General features: G+C 43.6%; 1 protein-coding gene across 1 annotated transcript in view; it reads left to right on the forward strand.

The window, feature by feature from the left end:
• The window catches only part of LOC114667509 (FERM domain-containing protein 5), a 389,463-nt gene that overhangs the window by 264,979 nt on the left and 103,405 nt on the right, over positions 1 to 21,079 (forward strand). The window contains 2 exon segments of the mRNA XM_051920945.1: positions 6,830 to 6,896; positions 6,899 to 6,925. Of these exon segments, the coding sequence (XP_051776905.1) occupies positions 6,830 to 6,896; positions 6,899 to 6,925 (94 nt within the window).

Below are 21,079 nucleotides of genomic sequence, written 5' to 3' on the forward strand. Positions count from 1 at the left end.
CACAATTTCAAAAATGCCACGTATACCTTGTGATGGTCAGCATGTACAGTGCATCCGGAAAGTATTCACAGCGCATCACTTTTTCCACATTTTGTTATGTTACAGCCTTATTCCAAAATGGATTAAATTCATTTCTTTCCTCAGAATTCTACACACAACACCCCATAATGACAACGTGAAAAAAGTTTACTTGAGACTTTTGCAAATTTATTAAAAATAAAAAAATTGAGAAAGCACATGTACATAAGTATTCACAGCCTTTGCCATGAAGCTCAAAATTGAGCTCAGGTGCATCCTGCTTCCCCTGATCATCCTTGAGATGTTTCTGCAGCTTCATTGGAGTCCACCTGTGGTAAATTCAGTTGACTGGACATGATTTGGAAAGGCACACACCTGTCTATATAAGGTCCCACAGTTGACAGTTCATGTTAGAGCACAAACCAAGCATGAAGTCAAAGGAATTGTCTGTAGACCTCAGAGACAGGATTGTCTCGAGGTACAAATCTGGGGAAGGTTACAGAAAAATGTCTGCTGCTTTGAAGGTCCCAATGAGCACAGTGGCCTCCATCATCCGTAAGTGGAAGAAGTTCGAAACCACCAGGACTCTTCCTAGAGCTGGCCGGCCATCTACACTGAGCGATTGGGGGAGAAGGGCCTTAGTCAGGGAGGTGACCAAGAGCCTGATGGTCATTCTGTCAGAGCTCCAGAGGTCCTCTGTGGAGAGAGAAGAACCTTCCAGAAGGACAACCATCTCTGCAGCAATCCACCAATCAGGCCTGTATGGTAGAGTGGCCAGACGGAAGCCACTCCTTAGTAAAAGGCACATGGCAGCCCGCCTGGAGTTTGCCAAAAGGCACCTGAAGGACTCTCAGACCATGAGAAAGAAAATTCTCTGGTCTGATGAGACAAAGATTGAACTCTTTGGTGCGAATGCCAGGCGTCACGTTTGGAGGAAACCAGGCACCGCTCATCACCAGGCCAATACCATCCCTACAGTGAAGCATGGTGGTGGCAGCATCATGCTGTGGGGATGTTTTTCAGCGGCAGGGACTGGGAGACTAGTCAGGATAAAGGGAAAGATGACTGCAGCAATGTACAGAGACATTCTGGATGAAAACCTGCTCCAGAGCGCTCTTGACCTCAGACTGGGGCGACGGTTCATCTTTCAGCAGGACAACGACCCTAAGCTCACAGCCAAGATATCAAAGAAGTGGCTTCAGGACAACTCTGTGAATGTCCTTGAGTGGCCCAGCCAGAGCCCAGACTTGAATCTGATTGAACATCTCTGGAGAGATCTTAAAATGGCTGTGCACCGACGCTTCCCATCCAGCCTGATGGAGCTTGAGAGGTGCTGCAAAGAGGAATGGGCGAAACTGGCCAAGGATAGGTGTGCCAAGCTTGTGGCATCATATTCATAAAGACTTGAGGCTGGAATTGCTGCCAAAGGTGCATCGACAAAGTATTGAGCAAAGACTGTGAATACTTATGGACATGTGCTTTCTCAGTTTTTTTATTTTTAATATATTTGCAAAAACCTCAAGTAAACTTTTTTCATGTTGTCATTATGGGGTGTTGTGTGCAGAATTCTGAGGAAAAAAATGAATTGGAATAAGGCTGTAACATAACAAAATGTGGAAAAAGTGATGTGCTGTCAATACTTTCCGGATGCACTGTATGAATCCCGATTGGATGTACTCTGACACCTTACCCTGCTGGGAGACCAACTTGAAAGAAGAACAGGGGGATTATTTATGTTACATGTGCCCCCGAACTATTAGGTGGTAGCAACCTGGGAAACAGGCACACCAGTGGACACCCACAGGGCATGCTGGGAGTTGTAGTGCTGTTGAGCATCCCTGTTGGGATCCCTGTGTTCTACCAGCTGTGCTCTGGGGGTTTGGGGACTCCTGACTCAGATACTCCCAGGTCCAAAATAAAAGGAACTGCTCAGCCACATCCAGACGAGTCGGAGTCAGGAGGAAGGAAGACAAAGCTCACCTGGAGGTGTGGAGGAGAGGAACGAAAGAGAGAAGAGGTATTGTGCTTATCAGAAACCCATTGTGAAGGAATTGGTCCTTAAATAAATCGTTTATTTGAACAAAGGACTGTATCTGTGTGGTGGTGTCTGATATTGCTGTTAGAGAAACCGGGTTAACGCAGGTAGAATTTGTCTGCGAGTAACCCTGTGATGTGGTGCGTTGCACTCTGTTTCAAATCCATGTTTTTTAATTTGTCCAATTACTTTTGAGCCCCTGAAATGAAGGGATTGTGTTCAAAATATGCTTTAGTTGCCTCACATTTTTATGCAATCGTTTTTTTTCACCCCACTGAATTAAAGCTGAAAGTCTGCACTTCAACTGCATCGGAGTTTTTTCATTTAAAATTCATTGTGGTAATGTACAGAACGAAAATTAGAAAAAAGTTGTCTCTGTCCAAATATTTATGGACCTAACTGTATACGGACGTTTTTAAACAAGCCAGGTTTCCGCCTTAACGGGCCAATCAAAGACACCTAAAAGTGCCAGCAGTGCGCTGCTCCAGAGCCCAAACAAGCCGGGCCATTGTGGCCTCGCTCAGTGATGGTGAATGGAGAGTTTTCTTCTCGCTCCTCTATGCAATTATGCCTGGGGAATCTCCCGCCTCACTAATAACAGCAGGCGTCCTGGTAATTGACACCTTAGTGGTAATTACTCACTTACTCGGCTCATCCCTTCAGTCAGACATGGCCCCGCCACGCTACAAATGGCTCATGCTGCCTGAGGCCCAATGGAAACACCGTCATACGCACTCCTTGGTTTTCCTGTCTTCATTTCAAATCAGGGTGCCAGTAGTCATCCATTTTAGTGATAATGTGCTCAGTTCACTGCCCTGCCTTCATCAAAAACCTGAGATAATTCAATCAGAAATACCGGATACGCGAGCCCACACAGATTTGAGCAGAGTCAGGTTAGGCCATGGAGGGAGGACACAATGAGTGACAGAAAGAAGACCTGGGCTTGTGTGGATTACGATATGTGGGAGAAGTACAAACATGTTGTGACCAGATGAGGGCGCTCTTTAGCAGACCCTGTACCCCGAAAGACCCCAGCATAGCACAGATAAGTAACAATTTACTAACAAAACTAAGCGCACAGGAAAAGGCATAATGGGAGGAGTGAACACAATTTAAAGAAAAATAACGTATCTCTAAGGGTCTACCTGTATTTGTCAGTGATGTCTCCCTCTTCCACAATGTACAGACCTCCACGTCATCCTTGCTGCACAAGCCCTCGGTTCTGCTCCTCTCCCGACTCCAGTCCAGCCTGACCGAGCAGGTGAAGCAGTGCCAGGGCCACTCCATCCTACCATACGGTATTTTTGTTTTGTTTGATGCCTTCAAGTAGGTTGATAAATACAGATGTGAACTAAGGATATTGTCAGAAAGTGGAGTTCCCAGTTCACCAGCACAGTCCAGTTGAGTAACCAAAACAATAAATCATTCCATCCTTTCCTGGTTACCAGTTTCACTCCCACAGCATGATGCTGCCACCGCCATGCTTCACTGTTGGGACTGTATTGGACAAGTGATGAGCAGTGCCTGGTTGTCTCCACACATACCGCTTAGAATTAAGGCCAAAAAGTTCTATCTTGGTCTCATCAGACCAGAGAATCTTATTTCTCACCATCTCAGAGTCCTTCAGGTGTCTTTTAGCAAACTCCATGCGGGCTGTCATGTGTCTTGCACTGAGGTATGTGTGGAGACAACCAGGCACTGCTCATCACTTGTCCAATACAGTCCCCACAGTGAAGTATGGCGGTGGCAGCATCATGCTGTGGGGGTGTTTTTCAGCTGCAGGGACAGGACGACTGGTTGCAATCGAGGGAAAGATGAATGCGGCCAAGTACAGGGATATCCTGGACAAAAACCTTCTCCAGAGTGCTAAGGACCTCAGACTGGGCCGAAGGTTTGCCTTCCAACAAGACAATGACCCTAAGCACACAGCTAAAATAACGAAGGAGTGGCTTCACAACAACTCTGTGACTGTTCTTGAATGGCCCAGCCAGAGCCCGGACTTAAACCCAATTGAGCATCTCTGGAGAGACCTAAAAAATGGCTGTCCACCAACGTTTACCATCCAACCTGACAGAACGGGAGAGGATCTACAAGGAGGGATGGCAGAGGATCCCCAAATCCAGGTGTGAAAAACTTGCTGCATCTTTCCCAAGAAGACTCATGGCTGTATTAGCTCAAAAGGGTGCTTCTACTAAATACTGAGCAAAGGGTCTGAATACTTAGGACCATGTGATATTTCAGTTTTTCTTTTTAATAAATCTGCAACAATTTCAAAAATTCTTTTTTTTGTCTGTCAATATGGGGTGCTGTGTGTACATTAATGAGGGAAAAAATTAATTTAAATGATTTTAGCAAATGGCTGCAATTTGACAAAGAGTGAAAAATTGAAGGGGGTCTGAATACTTTCCGTACCCACTGTATATATATATATATATTTGTGACTACTAACTGAAACATTACCAAAAGCCAAGCCTAGATTCTTTAACCAACAGTCCATCCTATCTTGAGTCGTAACCAGAAATCGAAGCCAGAGAACAAGCTTAGGGTTCTATAAAAGCGTCAGCTAACAAGGAAGAGGATGTTATCCCATTTTGGATACCAGGAAATGCATGGAGCTGCCCTTCATACCCTTGAACTCTGTCCAATATGATCTCGGATGTCACCCATAGTAACCTCTAAAACAATACTGCCCAAAATAGCGACATCTGTAAGAAACAAAATGGCATTGTGTAAAAATGTTAAATATTTTAAAGGACCCTTTAAACAAGAGAAAACTAATAACAGAAAGTAATACCATGTATAACAGCCCTAAACAGAAAAAATATATTAAAAAAATTGAAATACAGCAAAAACAAACATATTTGAAAGCAGATCATGACATGCAGTATATTTAGTAAGCTAAACAAGGAAGAAAATGAAGGGATGGACACCATGAGCTACTCCATTCCATGCGGCTATTCATGAAAGTGATAGTTTTGGCATTGAAGTGTCCTCGTCTTCTTAATTAGCAGATGAACCAGGAGACGTGGAAGAGGAGGTGGAGCTGAAGTGAGCTGACAGGTCTTCTGGCTGGTTGAGGTCTTCCTGGTTGAGAGAGGAAGGTGAGAATGGTTAGGCCGTGGTGTAACTCTCAACTCATTCCCCTGTGTCCCACACTTGATGAAAAGAAGCTTGGGATCTCCAAAAATGAGACACAAAGCAGGGCAGGATCTTCACCAGCCTGTCCAGAAGTGATCCACCACATGTCAGCTAAGTTCTGCTCGAGTCCTATAAATTAGATAAGCAGTTTTGAAACAAAATAGATGAATGAATGAATTTTCAAATTTTATTGTTTAAAGCAAACCAGTAAAAACTTGCACAGCGGTGCGGAGGTTAGTGTAGTTGCCTTAAAGCTCTAGAGGTCCGGCCTTGAAGTTTACCGTGTATGGAGTCTCTCCGGGGTCTCTCTGTGTTAAGTTGTCCACACATGCGTCTGGGTGGATGTGTGAATGATTGAGTGCCCTCTAGTGGACTGGCTGATTCCTGCGTTGCTGCTGATCCTTATTGGCTGAGAGAAGAAAGCTTCTGCCAGTGCTATGCTTGAGTCAGGGGGGTCTCTTAAGCACCAAAAGCAGAGTAGAATATGTAAGTCAGGTTTGGAGGTACAAATATTTGAGAAACTTTAGATTCATATTGTATTTGTAATGTCACAGCTACATATCTGGAAGGGCTGCATTTTGCTTGCTTCAGTGATGTTTTGGTGGCTCTTCTTGTTGCTCTGCAACGTTATACTAATTTCACATCAGAGGGGTCTCTCTTGAACATATCTGTAGGAGGGTATGCATGTCTTTGAGAACAATTAGATCACACTAGTGGCTCATTTGCATGCTTAAAATCACCTCCTAGTGGTCTTGGACCATTCCTTCCGTTACGTTCAGATAGTCTCTCTGTGCTGTCAGACATTTTTGCTTTTCAGAAATTCTACGTATTCCTTGACGCACCCCCAGATCTGTGCGTCATCACATTTGTTTGGGGACCACGAGTTTTTCTGTTTCCTGTTATTTAAGGGCTTTGTTTTGCTGACACCATCAGTACTTTTCTGTGAACTGGTGCAAGCTAGTTCCTACAGCTCTGGCGATGTTGACATTTTTCATGATGTCAGCCATTCTGATGAGCGCGGTTAACACGTGAGCTCCCCGTTTTATCCCTGGAGGTTCAGGCCCATTTGTCTTGTTTTGGATTCTCCGCTGTGTCATCTTTGCTGACTGCCAAAGCCTTTTCTGAGTAAGACAAAAACGAGTACGAGGTGTTTTAATAGTTTCTAAACGCCGCTTGGGATAAGTGATTGAATAAACAGCATCTGGTACGTCTAATTAAAATCCCCCCTCTCTTGCACTGCTTCGCCAGGCACTGGAAACGTGAGGGGCTGCGATGTTCTTATGGGTTTTGCAGAAATGCCCTGCAGCCTGCAGAGGGCTGATTGCTACAAGGGACTTCTAGCCTTTTGTTACCCAAAGTGGCCTTCTCATCCCTTCATGGCGTCCTGATAGGTTGCCTTCACTTATAATGCAATTATGGAAAGGTAAGTTGACATTATTATAGCAGTAAAAAGGAACGCAAGAGGCTTTTACCAGGCAGAAGGCTTTATTTATCCTCCATATGCCACTTCCCGCGATACCTGGAGGAGATGTTGGGACCACATAGCTATTAGCTAACCAAAGCAGCTCGATTGTTCTCCTCTTGTTTCGTCAGACTTCTTGTCTCATTAATCATGGGCTCTCTTTTTTCTCCCAACAGAGGGATGCAAAAGGACAATACCTCTTTGACCTCATTTGTCACCACCTCAACCTCCTAGAGAAGGACTACTTGGAATCAGGTTTGTCGACCCGACAAGCAGAGGGTGAGTCCTCCATCACTGGTCAGTGCCTTTCTTTTTTAGCTTTTCTTTTTTTTTTAAATGGAGAGCTTACAGAACAAGCAGAAACATCAATCACATCTGAAAATGCCCAGGCTGGCATGTAGCACTCATATTGCAACCTTAGACAAGATCTGGGCAGACGCAGTTGCTCTTCCGTGTGGAGGTTACGTGCTCTCCCAGTGTTCATGGGACACCTGATAACTCAGTCTGATGGACGTGGGTTTAGAGTTGTGCCTCGTGCTATAAGCTCTGGCTCCTCACAACCCTGGAATTGCAAAAATTCAGATGTAAGCGTCAGTTGGCTTTGGGCCCAAGTTAGCTGAACTATTCGATAACATTTCAGTAATTACAGTGCACCCGGAAAGTATTCACAGCGCGTCACTTTTTCCACCTTTTGTTATGTTACAGCCTCATTCCAAAATGGATTAATTTAATTTTTTTCCTCAGAATTCTACACACAACACCCCTTAATGACAACGTGAAAAAAGTTTACTTGAGATTTTAGCAGATTTATTAAAAATCAAAAAACTGAGAAATCCCATGTACATAAGTATTCACAGCCTTTGCTCAATACTTTGTCGATGCACCTTTGGCAGCAATTACAGCCTCAAGTCTTGTTGAATATGATGCCACAAGCTTGGCACACCTATCCTTGGCCAGTTTCGCCCATTCCTCTTTGCAGCACCTCTCAAGCTCCATCAGGTTGGATGGGAAGCGTCGGTGCACAGCCATTTTAAGATCTCTCCAGAGATGTTCAATCGGATTCAAGTCTGGGCTCTGGCTGGGCCACTCAAGGACATTCACAGAGTTGTCCTGAAGCCACTCCTTTGATATCTTGGCTGTGTGCTTAGGGTTGTTGTCCTGCTGACAGATGAACCGTCACCCCAGTCTGAGGTCAAGAGTGCTCTGGAGCAGGTTTTCATCCAGGATGTCTCTGTACATTGCTGCAGTCATCTTTCCCTTTATCCTGACTAGTCTCCCAGTCCCTGCCGCTGAAAAACATCTTCACAGCATGATGCTGCCACCACCATGCTTCACTGTAGGGATGGTATTGGCCTGGTGATGAGCGGTGCCTGGTTTCCTCCAAACGTGATACCTGGCATTCACACCAAAGAGTTCAATCTTTGTCTCATCAGACCACAGAATTTTGTTTCTCATGGTCTGAGAGTCCTTCAGGTGCCTTTTGGCAAACTCCAGGTGGGCTGCCATGTGCCTTTTACTAAGGAGTGGCTTCCGTCTGGCCACTCTACCATACAGGCCTGATTGGTGGATTGCTGCAGAGATGGTTGTCCTTCTGGAAGGTTCTCCTCTCTCCACAGAGGACCTCTGGAGCTCTGACAGAGTGATCATTGGGTTCTTGGTCACCTCCCTGACTAAGGCCCTTCTCACTTGATCACTCAGTTTAGATGTCCGGCCAGCTCTAGGAAGAGACCTGGTGGTTTCGAACTTCTTCCACTTGCGGATGATGGAGGCCACTGTGCTCATTGGGACCTTCAATGCAGCAGAAATTTTTCTGTAACCTTCCCCAGATTTGTGCCTCAAGACAATCCTGTCTCGGAGGTCTACAGACAATTCCTTTGACTTCATGCTTGGTTTGTGCTCTGATATGAACTGTCAACTGTGAGACCTTATATAGACAGGTGTGTGCCTTTCCAAATCATGTCCAGTCAACTGAATTTACCACAGGTGGACTCCAATGAAGCTGCAGAAACATCTCAAGGATGATCAGGGGAAACAGGATGCACCTCAGCTCAATTTCGAGCTTCACGGCAAAGGCTCTGAATACTTATGGACATGTGCTTTCTCAATTTTTTTATTTTTAATAAATTTGCAAAAACTTCAAGTAAACTTTTTTCATGTTGTCATTATGGGGTGTTGTGTGTAGAATTCTGAGGAAAAAAATGAATTTAATCCATTTTGGAATAAGGCTGTAACATAACAAAATGTGGAAAAAGTGATGCGCTGTGAATACCTTCCGGATGCACTGTATTTACCGCTCTGAGGCTGATCTTTCCGTTCATAAAATAGGTCATTACGATAGCAAGTGACAAGAAGAATTCATAATTAATTGCAGAATTACAGTATTTGAGGATTCCTCTAGTGTGCCTCAGCACATCGTCATCTCATAACAGGCTTTCCATATAGCCATTTTAGCTCTAGACTGTTCTCAAGAAAATGTGATGCACAGACACACACAGACAGACACACACCCATCGTCAACATATCAATGTTTTTGGTGTCAGGGGACCCTAAAACATTGAGATCTGTCGAAAACTTTTTTTGACGAATCTAAAGCTTTCACTCCTCCCCCATAGACGATAGGTTACGATGGTGGAAGATACAAAGCAAAAATGGTTAAGAAATGGAAGGGGAGAATCAGGTGAAAAGTTTGAAGAATGCTGTTGTTGCTGCCAACTAATCACTCAGGGTCTCACCCAACCCTATTTCATGTCCTCATAGGCAGGGACTGGCCACAAACTGGCAAGTCAGAAGCAGATGCTTACCCATCTTTGTCAAAAGGGAATTTTCCATCAGCTTTCTAACCTCTCACATAGCAGCAGGCTCTCTCTTCAGCCCATGGGCATCTCATTTCTCCCACCACTTCCCCTCTCAGTCACAGCAGCGAGACACAAACTCGGGACCTTTGATTTACATAGCAGACTGCGCTACCATTTTGCCAAAGGGAGACTTCCTGGGCAGCACATTCCCTGGGTTTGTGGCTGTTCTCTCCATGTGTGGAGGTGGAGTTAGAGTTTGGTTTATTTTAAACAACTGGCACAGGAGATGTTCCACCCGACCTTCTGGCCCCCATTTCACTCAACGCTAAATGTCTACGCTCTCCACTAGGATGCACCGATACCACTTTTTTGGAAAACGAGTACGAGTACTTGCATTTCAGTACTCGCCGATACCGAGTACTTAATAAAAACATGATTTAAATTTACAGGTAACAGCTTTAGTCATATAATTTAACAAAAAAAACAAGAAACTCTCGTCTATCCACTGGGAGGTTAGGCTAATTAGCGACACGGGGCTAACACTGCTTGTCCAAATATCCGTGGTGAAACTAAACGCAGAGGAGGCTTGCAGTAGGCTGTGGATATGTTTTTTCACGGAGTCGTGTAGTTTAGGCAGCTCCGTGTCAGTCATGTAGCGGCGGCTTGGGACATCATATCTGGGCTCCAGAACATGGAGGAGACGCAGGAATCCCACATTTTCTACCTCCGAGAGTGGCTGGTCACTCAATGCAATGTACTCGATAATTGCCTGTGTTATTTTCACAGCACGTGGATTGTCTCTGGACATTTTCTCTCGTCTTGCAAGAGTTTGCTGCAGCGTGGGTTGTGTTGGTTTAGAAGCGTGGGTAAACTCTTTGTACTCTTTGTCGTGTTGGGATTTTAGGTGCTTGATTAAATTACTTGTGTTAAATGCGCTACCTTTTGAGCCTCCTCTGGACAATTTCGCTGAGCACAATTTGCAGTCCGCCTTTGTTTTGTCGTCTTCATTCACTTTGAAATAGTTCCACACGGCTGACATGTCTTGCCTCGCCTTCTCCCCGCTCTGAGCTGCAGCCGGGGCCTGGGGGCGGGCACTCGGCGCCTGTGGTTAACCCCTTACACGCCACTCAAACATAGACATTTCTCAGACCGTGGTATCGGTCCCCGGTATTGGGGGACTTTTAACGAGTACGAGTACTTTAGAAAATGTGGTATCGAGGCCGATACCAGATACCCGTTTCGGTATCGGTGCATCCCTACTCTCCACCCTGCTCTGCGATTTCCCGCTTTTGCCGTCTCATTTCTAAGAAGTTTTCACAGCAGTTTGGATTCCACTTGTCTACCTGATTAGGTTAGATCTCTTCATTTTTTAGGTATTTTATGGTAACCCTTTAATCTTTACTGGTTGTTTAAGATCAGGGTCCCTGCTATTGTTTTTGTAACCCTAAGGTTTACCCAGAATTGCTGTATTGATCATGTTTGCCTTGATGGGCTTTCCTAGCTGCCGTCTGCTAGGCCAGGAGAGCAGAGGTACAGTAAGGTCCACTTCCTGTTTAGGGGGCCTGCTAAGGCAGGGGAGCAGATATAACACCCACTCCCAAGTATTTATGCTTGTATGTTTCTAAGAAAATGGATTTGTAGTAATTTGGTACCAAACATCAATCCCACCCTGTGAGGAAGTAGATGCTCTTGTGGAGCTCCTAGATTTCGCTGGAGTGTATTTAGTGTATGGACTGTCCAGTTCACTCATTAAGGTTTTCCAGGGTTAGGGCGACAGCTTGTTATACTCATCGGTAGCAGACATTTCTCTACTTAATCCCACATTTTGTAATTTAAGCTCCACAGGTGCATAACTCAATTGTTTGTACAGGTCTCCATTTGGAGGTTTAGGAGATTTGCTAAGGAGTTAGTGGTGGCGACTCAACCTGCAGTCTTATGGTTTATACTGTAGCACCTTCACTACTACACTTTCTAAGTTGTATAAGCTCCAGAACGGCAAGTCCATTGGCGTAAGATTAGCTTTCTTGTGACATGCCATGACAAATATAAACTAACCACCACTGGCTTCACGAGATTCACTTTATTCAAACTAGTCTGTTAAAACAACTCCATGGCGGTTCCTCATCAGCCTGTGTCTGCTCCTAATGAGACAGACGCCCAGTTTAGACAGTAGAATTATTTTGTCGTAACTGGTAATGAGAGACGCACTAGGCCTGCTCAGCTTTTATAATGTAATGACACTTTCTAATGACTGTAGGTCTGGTCCTTCAGCAGTTCGCAGAATTCAATTAGAAAACTTCATTATCCAGAGGGATGTTCAAAGTGTAACACTAATGGAATGCATTTACACAGTAAGGACTCCCACAATGAGTAGCAGTCCTGATGGCAGATATCAACTCAAAAAGCTGCACCATTGTACCAAATACACATCCATTACACAAACCTACAACAGACTGAACGTTATTTGTCCACAGGGGAAATTTGGCTTTTTAAATAATCTTTTTAAATAAATAAATAATAAACAAATAGATAAATAAGTAAATAAATAAATACACATACACACAGAATGACTATAAAGTAAGAAAATTAAAAAGAAAGAAAACTCGTGACTTGTCTGTTGTAGTCACAGTGCTGCATTATGCAGACGCATTGCTGTTGGCATAAAGGAGCCCCCGTAGCGTTTCTTGACATACTTTAGCTGAATAATTCATAAGCTGAAAGTCCTCAGTATTATTTTGTCAGAGAGAGGATGTGCAGCGTTGTTCATAATGACACTCAGTTTTGTTTTCATTTTTCTGCTTTGTTACGAACTCCATGTGGTCCAGAGTGTGTCCCATAGCTGAACGTGCCCTTTTAATTAGCTTGATGATTCGGTGGGCCTCTCTTGAAGTGACGTTACCAGCACAACACACCACTGGACATCACAGAATTGTAGAAGACATGAAGGATGTCACTTCCCACATTAAAGGAGCACAGCCTCCTAAGGAAGAAGAAGCCTGCCTTACCCGCTCTTATGTAGTTCCTCTGTGTTCTGAGGCCAGTGCAACCTGAAATTAATTTGGACCCCCAAATACATGTAGGAATGGACCACCTCTACATCCACTCCTTGAATAGTGACCGGACATGAAGGCTCTTTGGTGTGGTGAGAGTCAATAACCATTTCTTTGGTTTTACTCATATTTAGTTGCCGATATTTCTCTTTGCACCAAGAAACAAAGTTCTCCCCCTGACTCCTCTCCTCTGTCTCATCCTCCTTATCAATACACCCTATAAAGTGCAGAATCATCGGCAAATTTCTGCAAGTAACATGACCTGCTGTTATATTTATAGTCTGTGGTGTACAGAGTGAAGTAAAAACGAGACAGACCTGTTCCTTGAGATGCTCCAGTGTGGCCCCATATCCATTTAGGAGACACAGTCCTTGAGTCTCACAAACTGGGGTCTGCCCGACAGATAGTCCAATACCCAGGACACCACAGGCTCATCCACCTGCATATCTCAGAGTTTACCCCTTAACAAAGATGGTTGGATGGTATTGAAATCAAAGCCATCATCCTCACAGTGCTGCCAGTCCAGGTGGTCCACCACAAAAGGACTCCTACGGTCCAGGACTAATCTCTCAAAGGTCTTCATGATGTAAGATGCAAGTGCCACTGGTTTGTAGTGTAACAGTTGAGGTTGTTATCGACCTCTCGAACCCTCAGGTACCACGCCGAACACCAGGTAAAAGTCCAAGACTTTTTATTTTTACAATATTACTGTGCACTAAGCATCCTCCATTCCACACTACACATACAGATACCAATAATCAATAATCAAGTACAATAACTACTCCTCCTCTCCCAGACACTTCGCCACCCTACCTCCCAGCTCAGCTCAATGTCTGGGCTTTCCCAGAGTCCTTTTATACCCCCTGACCCGGAAGTGGTTCCTGTCCAACAATCCCCAAGTCCTCATTACTTCTGGGTCAGAGTAAAAGTCCTTTTCTTCAACCCGGAAGCACGTCGTTTCTTCTGGTCATGTGATCACGACGCACTTCCGGGTTATAGGGCACGTAAGAGTCCGACAGCCTCCCTACAGCGACTCCTGGTGGTCCCCAAGGTATCCAGCAGGGCTGTGTATACAAACTACAAGGTCCATAAGGCCCTGCTGGAATTCGAGGAACCTCCATGCTGTTGGGAGGGCTCCACCTGGTGGCCTGGAGGTGTGGGCCGGAATATTTAGCCGGCCACCCATCACAGTAGTCATTAGGCGAAGAGGTGCCTGCCTTCTTTGGAACAATTTGTTACCCTATGGTGGATGATATCCCAGCAGCACTTTAAGCAAGGCAGGAACCTTGCAGGGGTGTAATGCCTGTCTATTACAGAAGACCCTCACGCACCCTCCAACTGCTGATGAACTGAAGGTCTGCATGTGTTTGTGGTGTGAGAGGAAAACTGGAGTACTTGGAGGAAATCATGGCGAGTGCTAGCTAAATGACGTGGTGGGGGATTCAGACGTGGCATTCTGTGCCTCAGCAGAACCCTGTTTAAGACATGATTAAGTGAACTGAGCAGTGACTCTTGACCTATTAAAACACTAGAGAGAATTTCAATTTGCCGAACATTAACATCAACAATGAATCACAGTTGATTGCACTACCGCCTGGAGACTGTACTCTAGTGCCACCCTGCACTCCTGCCCGGATGAACCACTTCCCATGGTCCAATAAAATAAAAAAAATAATAAAACACTGTTAATCTTATACAGATTATCTTGCTGCTAAAACTCAACAATTATACCGTGTGCACTGCAGAAATGAATTCAGCAAGAATCAGCAATTTCAGAAGAAAAAGTGAGCCAAATGATTATTCATAGCGCCTCCTGCCCGTGACGGATAGGAAACTGATAGCAGAGTTTAAGAATTAACTGAAACGAGAAGAATGATCACCTGCATTAGAGCTGTCGGAAGTTCTTTGGCCAACGCCAGCCAGCCAGCCCCTGACATGGCCGCTTTGACAGGACATCCAATGGCAAAAGTGAATTCTGGAAAAGCCCAGTGAGTTCCACTCTTTTCCAAGTCTCCACGTTGTCTCTTGACAGGTCATTTTTCTAGCTCTGCTTTACGATTCCACCCTGCAGTTTGCTATTTCTGTATTCTGGAAAAAAAAAAAACAAAAGGGGAATAAAAATGCGGCTTGTCGTGACGATTTACATATTTCTGTCTGGCCAAAGCTGAGGAGGCGTTGAAATCTGAGTTTCTGGAGTCAAGCAATCACTTAATCAGTCCTTAATTTGCAGATGTGTTGCCAAGGTGATCCCTCTCAGAATATGAGCTAAAAAAATAAATGTTGGGGAAAGAAAGAAAACAGCAGTGTCACATAAGAGCCCCCCAGACGTCACCTCTTTAGGTGGCCACTCCCGCCCGCTTATTGATCAGCCTGAATAGGAAGGAAATGAACTTCTCTTTTACCTGCGTTCTCTGATCCCACTTCACTTACAGCCGAGAGGAATCTATTTTCTCAAACGCTGTTCTGTTTGTAATTCAGAAACCCGTCTTAGTGGAGCACTTTGCAGCTGTCAGATTTTTCTGCCATCTGCTGCCAGTCTGATTTGTGGAACCGCAGATGAGATGGATTGTGGTGTACATTCATATTCAGAATGCACATTACAAACATGAACTCTCAGAGAAAACACATGGAGGCAACTAGAGTGTGATCCTTCGAAGAATGGGAAAGCCTTATGGGTCGGGGGTTAGGGTCTCCATGTGATAACTGTATTGTAATAATAGTCAGGCGATATTTCATTTAACACGGTTTCATGACGTACTCAGCCCTGCTCCATCCAGGCAGGAAAGAAACCATCATGGTGCCCAGTCACACAAACACGAGTCTAATTTGGAATTGACAGCTAAGCCGACTTGGGGATGTGGGAGGAAGACTCGTGCAGAGCAAACTCCACATGGAGAGAACTCGGACCCTTGGAGTGCCACCAACCACACTCTCAAATCCTTGATATTTTTTTATTTGTTCTTTATTTTGTCTGTGAGACCCTCATCAAGAAATTGCAGCATGGAAAATGGATGGCTGGATGGATGGATTATATTTTATTTTATATTTTCCATGCAACACTTTCTTAATCTTAGGATCTTCTTCTGTGTGCATCCTATCAGTGCCATAATTATTTAATGTACTGTACAGTATATGGCCATAAATCACCCTTTTTGTATTGCATAGAACTGCATATAGCTTGAACGCTATTTGTCTGACTTTATTTAATTGTGTGTGAACAGGTTTGTTATTTATTATATAACTAGCAAAATACCCGCGCTTCGCAGCGGAGAAGTAGTGTGTTAAAGAGGTTATGAAAAAGTAAAGGAAACATTTTAAAAATAACGTAACATGATTGTCAATGTAATTGTGTTGTCATTGTTATGAGTGTTGCTGTCATATATATATACATATACACATATACACACACATATACACACATATACAGATATATTATATATACATATACACATATATTTTTTATATATATATTTTATATATATATATATATATATATATATATATATATATATATATATATATATATATATACACATACATACATACATATACACACATAGATGCACTTACAATAACATAGAAATCAATATAAACAACATTAACATCATTATCATATGAGAATATGAAGTAATATATAAGAAGCACATTTCATATAAATATAAATTATTAAACAGTAAAATCTTCTTCTACAATTTGCTACCGTGGCTTTTTGTTGGTCTGTCCAGGATTTTAAATCACCTGTAGCTTGCAAACCGTTTCACCTATTGACTTGAAATCTGGTACACATATAATACGTCACGTCTGCTATCCGCTTTATGGGTGATGATTGTATTACTCTTTTTATGTTTATTTTATTTTAGAATCAACTCCTATCTGCGCACACCAGGGCGGCCGTGGGCAGATGCGTATGGTGTATTCACTCCATGTTATCGTGCATTGCGCTGTCACTGGTATTTTGATAAAAGAATTTGAACAATATATAAGAAGCGTATAAATTATTAAACAGTAAAACATTAACATTTAAGAAGTAAAGTTACATTGAGTACTACTGCAGTGCCTTCGGGTATACCTCATTTTTTGTTTGCCCATTACATGGTTAAATGTATAAATTTTTTGGTGTACCTACCCGAGAACACGCGACATATAACCGAGCGTGGGAGAAGCATGGATTTTAAACGCGCGTTGAGTTCATCTGCTGGTCTCCCTCGTGGAATAACTGGTAATGTTTGACTAAAATGTACAGCGAGTAAAACGACATTACCTCCTTTTTTTTTTTTTTACGATCTCTGAGATCTTGCTTTTTTCGGTTCAAGGCTTTATAAGCTCTTTTATGTGCCATGGTGTACTTAATAAGTACTAATTATCCCAAACCATCATCTTTGAATGTTGCAAGACTTTCGCCTTGTATGTAGATCGTGGTAATTACATTCATTGCATTCCTAGTCTGAATCACAATCTGATTGTATGGGTGGTTACCTGGCACTGTAGGGTTGCCACCCGTCCTTTAAAATACGGAATCGTGCCGCGTTTGAGAATGAAATTGCGCGTCCCGTTTTGAATCAATACTGGACGGGATTTATCCCGTATTTTTTTTATCATTTTTTTTTTAAAGCAGCGTCTCATGCAAATCATCCCACACGCATTTTATGAAGATGCCTCCTTTCCTACTTTTGATTGGGTAATACTTGATGTCATCGTTAGTTTGATTGGTGTTTTTAACTGTCCACTGAGGAGGGCGTGTCTTTTAAGTACAGTCTGCAAAGTGTTGGCACTGAGATGTGGCGTCAGCGCCATACTTGAAGCCCCTAACGTTGCGGTCAGCAAGTCGGCTAACATCCGCCATGTGCCGTCTTTCAGTTGCGAGAAGCAGATCATAGAATGGTTGAAACTGTTGCCCCTAACGTTGCGCCACGGCGTGTGGTTCGTTTATACCTCGTGTCTTCTCATTAAACTTTTATCTCGCGAATATGTTATTGCAATCCGCAGCGGGAGCGTTTCTATAAACTTAATTTAATCTTACGTTTTACACCGTGCTTTGTTTCCCTTATGAACATGCTTGTATGCTTAACTCGCTCCGTTCTCAATTGTTTAATTAATTTTTTGCTCTTCGCTGTTTGCGGCTGTTCCTCCATTTCCCCCTACTTCGTTCTTTTATCTCGCGAATATGTTATTGCAATCCTTAACGGGAGCGTTTCAATAAACTGATTGAAAATAGTTTTGCATTTACCTTTTTAGTAAAAGGCGAGCTTTTAAGCCTGAGAAATCACCCCGTAAATGCACACGTTTAATTGGACATGTGTTAATTTGTATGGTTACACAGTATTAAAAGACAGTGAACAACGTCAGTTACCTTTGTTCCCGCGTTTGATAAAAGGTGAGCTTTTAAGCCTGAGAAATCACACCGTAAATGCACACGTTTAATTGCACATGTGTTAATATGTATGCTTACACAGTATTAACAGACAGTCAAAAATTAACATCATTTACCTTCGTTCCCGCGTGTGACTCGTGCTGTAAATGTCTTCCTTGTTTTTAGTTCACGTGATTACGTAGGAGGCGTGATGACGTGATACGTGACTCCGCCTCCTCCATTACAGTGTATGGACAAAAAATATGTTCCAGTTATGACCATTACGCTTTGAATTTCGAAATGAAACCTGCCTAACTTTTGTAAATAAGCTGTAAGGAATGAGCCTGCCAAATTTCAGCCTTCCACCTACACGGGAAGTTGGAGAATTAGTGATGAGTGAGTCAGTGAGTCAGTCAGTCAGTCAGTGAGGGCTTTGCCTTTTATTATTATAGATTTGCCTTTCTTGGTGACTGTCAACAACCAGCATTTATCGTATGGTACACTATTGTGTAGCTACCGTTAATCAATGGCTTAGCACCTTACTGGGAAAAGTGGTGTTACTGGTACAGTTCCCATTACTGAGGCATTGCTTGACATTAGCAAGCTACTTAACTTGTCAGTGTCCCAAACATAGAAATATATATTACAGTTCAAATTATTACAATATAATTCTTTTCTCAGAAGATTTTTAAACATTATTAGAAAAGTACAAGACCACAGAATGTGCATTTATGTATTTACACACACACACACACACACACACACACACACACACACACACACACACACACACACATTCCTGTAAAAGTACACCATAATCAATGAATGCATTGTAAGTGCCATTTGGGATTGTCCGGCAACCCATCCAGGAAGAAAGGGAGGACGGAGTGGACGGACAGCGATGGACTAGCATCCTGACCAGGTTGGCAATTGATTCCTTGCCTGTAATGGAGGCCAGAATAATGGAAGGATTGATGGAGTTAGCCTGTTCGGAGTATAATATATACCCCCCTGACACTCTAGAGGGCACCATCCATGTGTCGCTGCTTCCATTTTCTAGACCATGGGGCAGGCTGGGAATTGTAGTCCCGTGGGACAGCCCTGCTGGGTGTCGTGGATGCCACCAGGGGGAGCTGCTGGTATGGATCATCTCTACTTTATGAAACTTCCGCCTGACCCAGAAGAACCTCCTCCAGACTTTGCCCAAACACAGGAAGTACTTCCGGCATCTGGCTTCAAAGGAGCCCTTCACCTCACCTCGGGGAGTCAGAATAGGCAGGCAGAGGACAGCACTTGCATGGAGGAAGACTAGTTGGGAGGAAGAGAAGAAAGAGGAAGAATTTTGACACCCCTGTGTTATAAAGTGCTGTGTAAAGATACTTGGATGAAGTAAAAATCATTACATTTAGATAGATAGATAGATAGATAGATAGATAGATAGATAGATAGATAGATAGATAGATAGATAGATAGATAGATAGATAGATAGATAGATAGATAGATAGATAGATACTTTATTAATCCCAATGGGAAATTCACATACTCCAGCAGCAGCATACTAATAAAGAACAATATTAAATTAAAGAGTGATAACAATGCAGGTATACAGACAGACAATAACTTTGTATAATGTTAACGTTTACCCCCCCGGGTGGAATTGAAGAGTCGCATAGTTTGGGGGAGGAACGATCTCCTCAGTCTGTCAGTGGAGCAGAACGGTGACAGCAGTCTGTCACTGAAGCTGCTCCTCTGTCTGGAGATGATCCTGTTCAGTGGATGCAGTGGATTCTCCATGATTTACAGGAGTCTGCTCAGCGCCCATCGCTCTGCCACAGATGTCAAACTGTCCAGCTCCATGCCTACAATAGAGCCTGTCTTCCTCACCAGTTTGTCCAGGCGTGAGGCGTCCCTCTTCTTTATGCTGCCTCCCCAGCACACCACCACGTAGAAGAGGGCGCTTGCCACAACTGTCTGATAGAACATCTGCAGCATCCTATTGCAGATGTTGAAGGACGCCAGCCTTCTAAGGAAGTATAGTCGGCTCTGTCCTCTCTTGCACAGAGCATCAGTATTGGCAGTCCAGTCCAATTTATCATCCAGCTGCACTCCCAGATATTTATAGGTCTGCACCCTCTGCACACAGTCACCTCTGATGATCACGGGGTCCATGATGGGCCTGGGCCTCCTAAAATCCACCACCAGCTCCTTGGTTTTGCTGGTGTTCAGGTGTAGGTGGTTTGAGTTGCACCATTTAACAAAGTCCTTGATTAGGTTCCTATACTCCTCCTCCTGCCCACTCCTGATGCAGCCCACGATAGCAGTGTCATCAGCGAACTTTTGCACGTGGCAGGACTCCGAGTTGTATTGGAAGTCCGATGTATATAGGCTGAACAGTTTTGAATTTGAACCCGTCACTGTTTGTGTCTGTTCTGTCCAGGGTTTGGTGCATAGTGACGCCTCCCCCCCTCCTATTTTCCATGGCATTTAAAATTCAATATTAATTCTGCATTAATCTTCTCAGTAGTGGATGCCTCCATATCTCCATCCATGCATTTTCTAAGCACTCTTTTCAGTCCAGGGTTGAAGTAAGGCAGAAACAGTCATGGACAAGCTGGCAGTCTACTGCAGGACATACTCACTCTCACTAGTACAGGGACATTTATAGTTAACAATTTGACCAACACATGTTAGGTTTGACAGTTTAATTCGCGGAATGAATCTGGAAAAAATGTGCAGCAGTGGCTACTGTCACCTTCGAGGTAATCTCCTTCCACAGCTATGCATTTAGTTAGACAACACTGCCATGGCTGGAAACAAACCTGGAGCTCTGTTTCTCGGGACACCCTTGGGTTTCTTTGTCATGTTAAGCCAGATGTCAGAAATATCTGAAAATTGTTTTTCTTTTATGGCAGTTTTTATTTTTGGCAATCCACAAGGAGCTAACTCAGATGAATAGGTGGGTGATCCAACTTGGTAAATGATTTCTTAGCCAAGTAGCTGCAAGTGCATCATGGATTAGGGCATTGTCATGATGGATGATCCCCTTCCAGCGTTGTCATTCCAGCCCCTCCTCGAACCCTTTAGCCACTCAAAGACATTTTCAGCTTTCAACACCTCCAACATGTCAGTAGCACTTTGTAGCACAGCCGACATTACACAGCAGTTCTGGGAATGAAATTGTCACACCTCGTATATCTTAGAATGTGCAGCACTAAATAAGTGTGCTAATCT

Source organism: Erpetoichthys calabaricus, chromosome 17, assembly GCF_900747795.2.
Source record: "Erpetoichthys calabaricus chromosome 17, fErpCal1.3, whole genome shotgun sequence".
Taxonomy (NCBI): domain Eukaryota; kingdom Metazoa; phylum Chordata; class Cladistia; order Polypteriformes; family Polypteridae; genus Erpetoichthys; species Erpetoichthys calabaricus.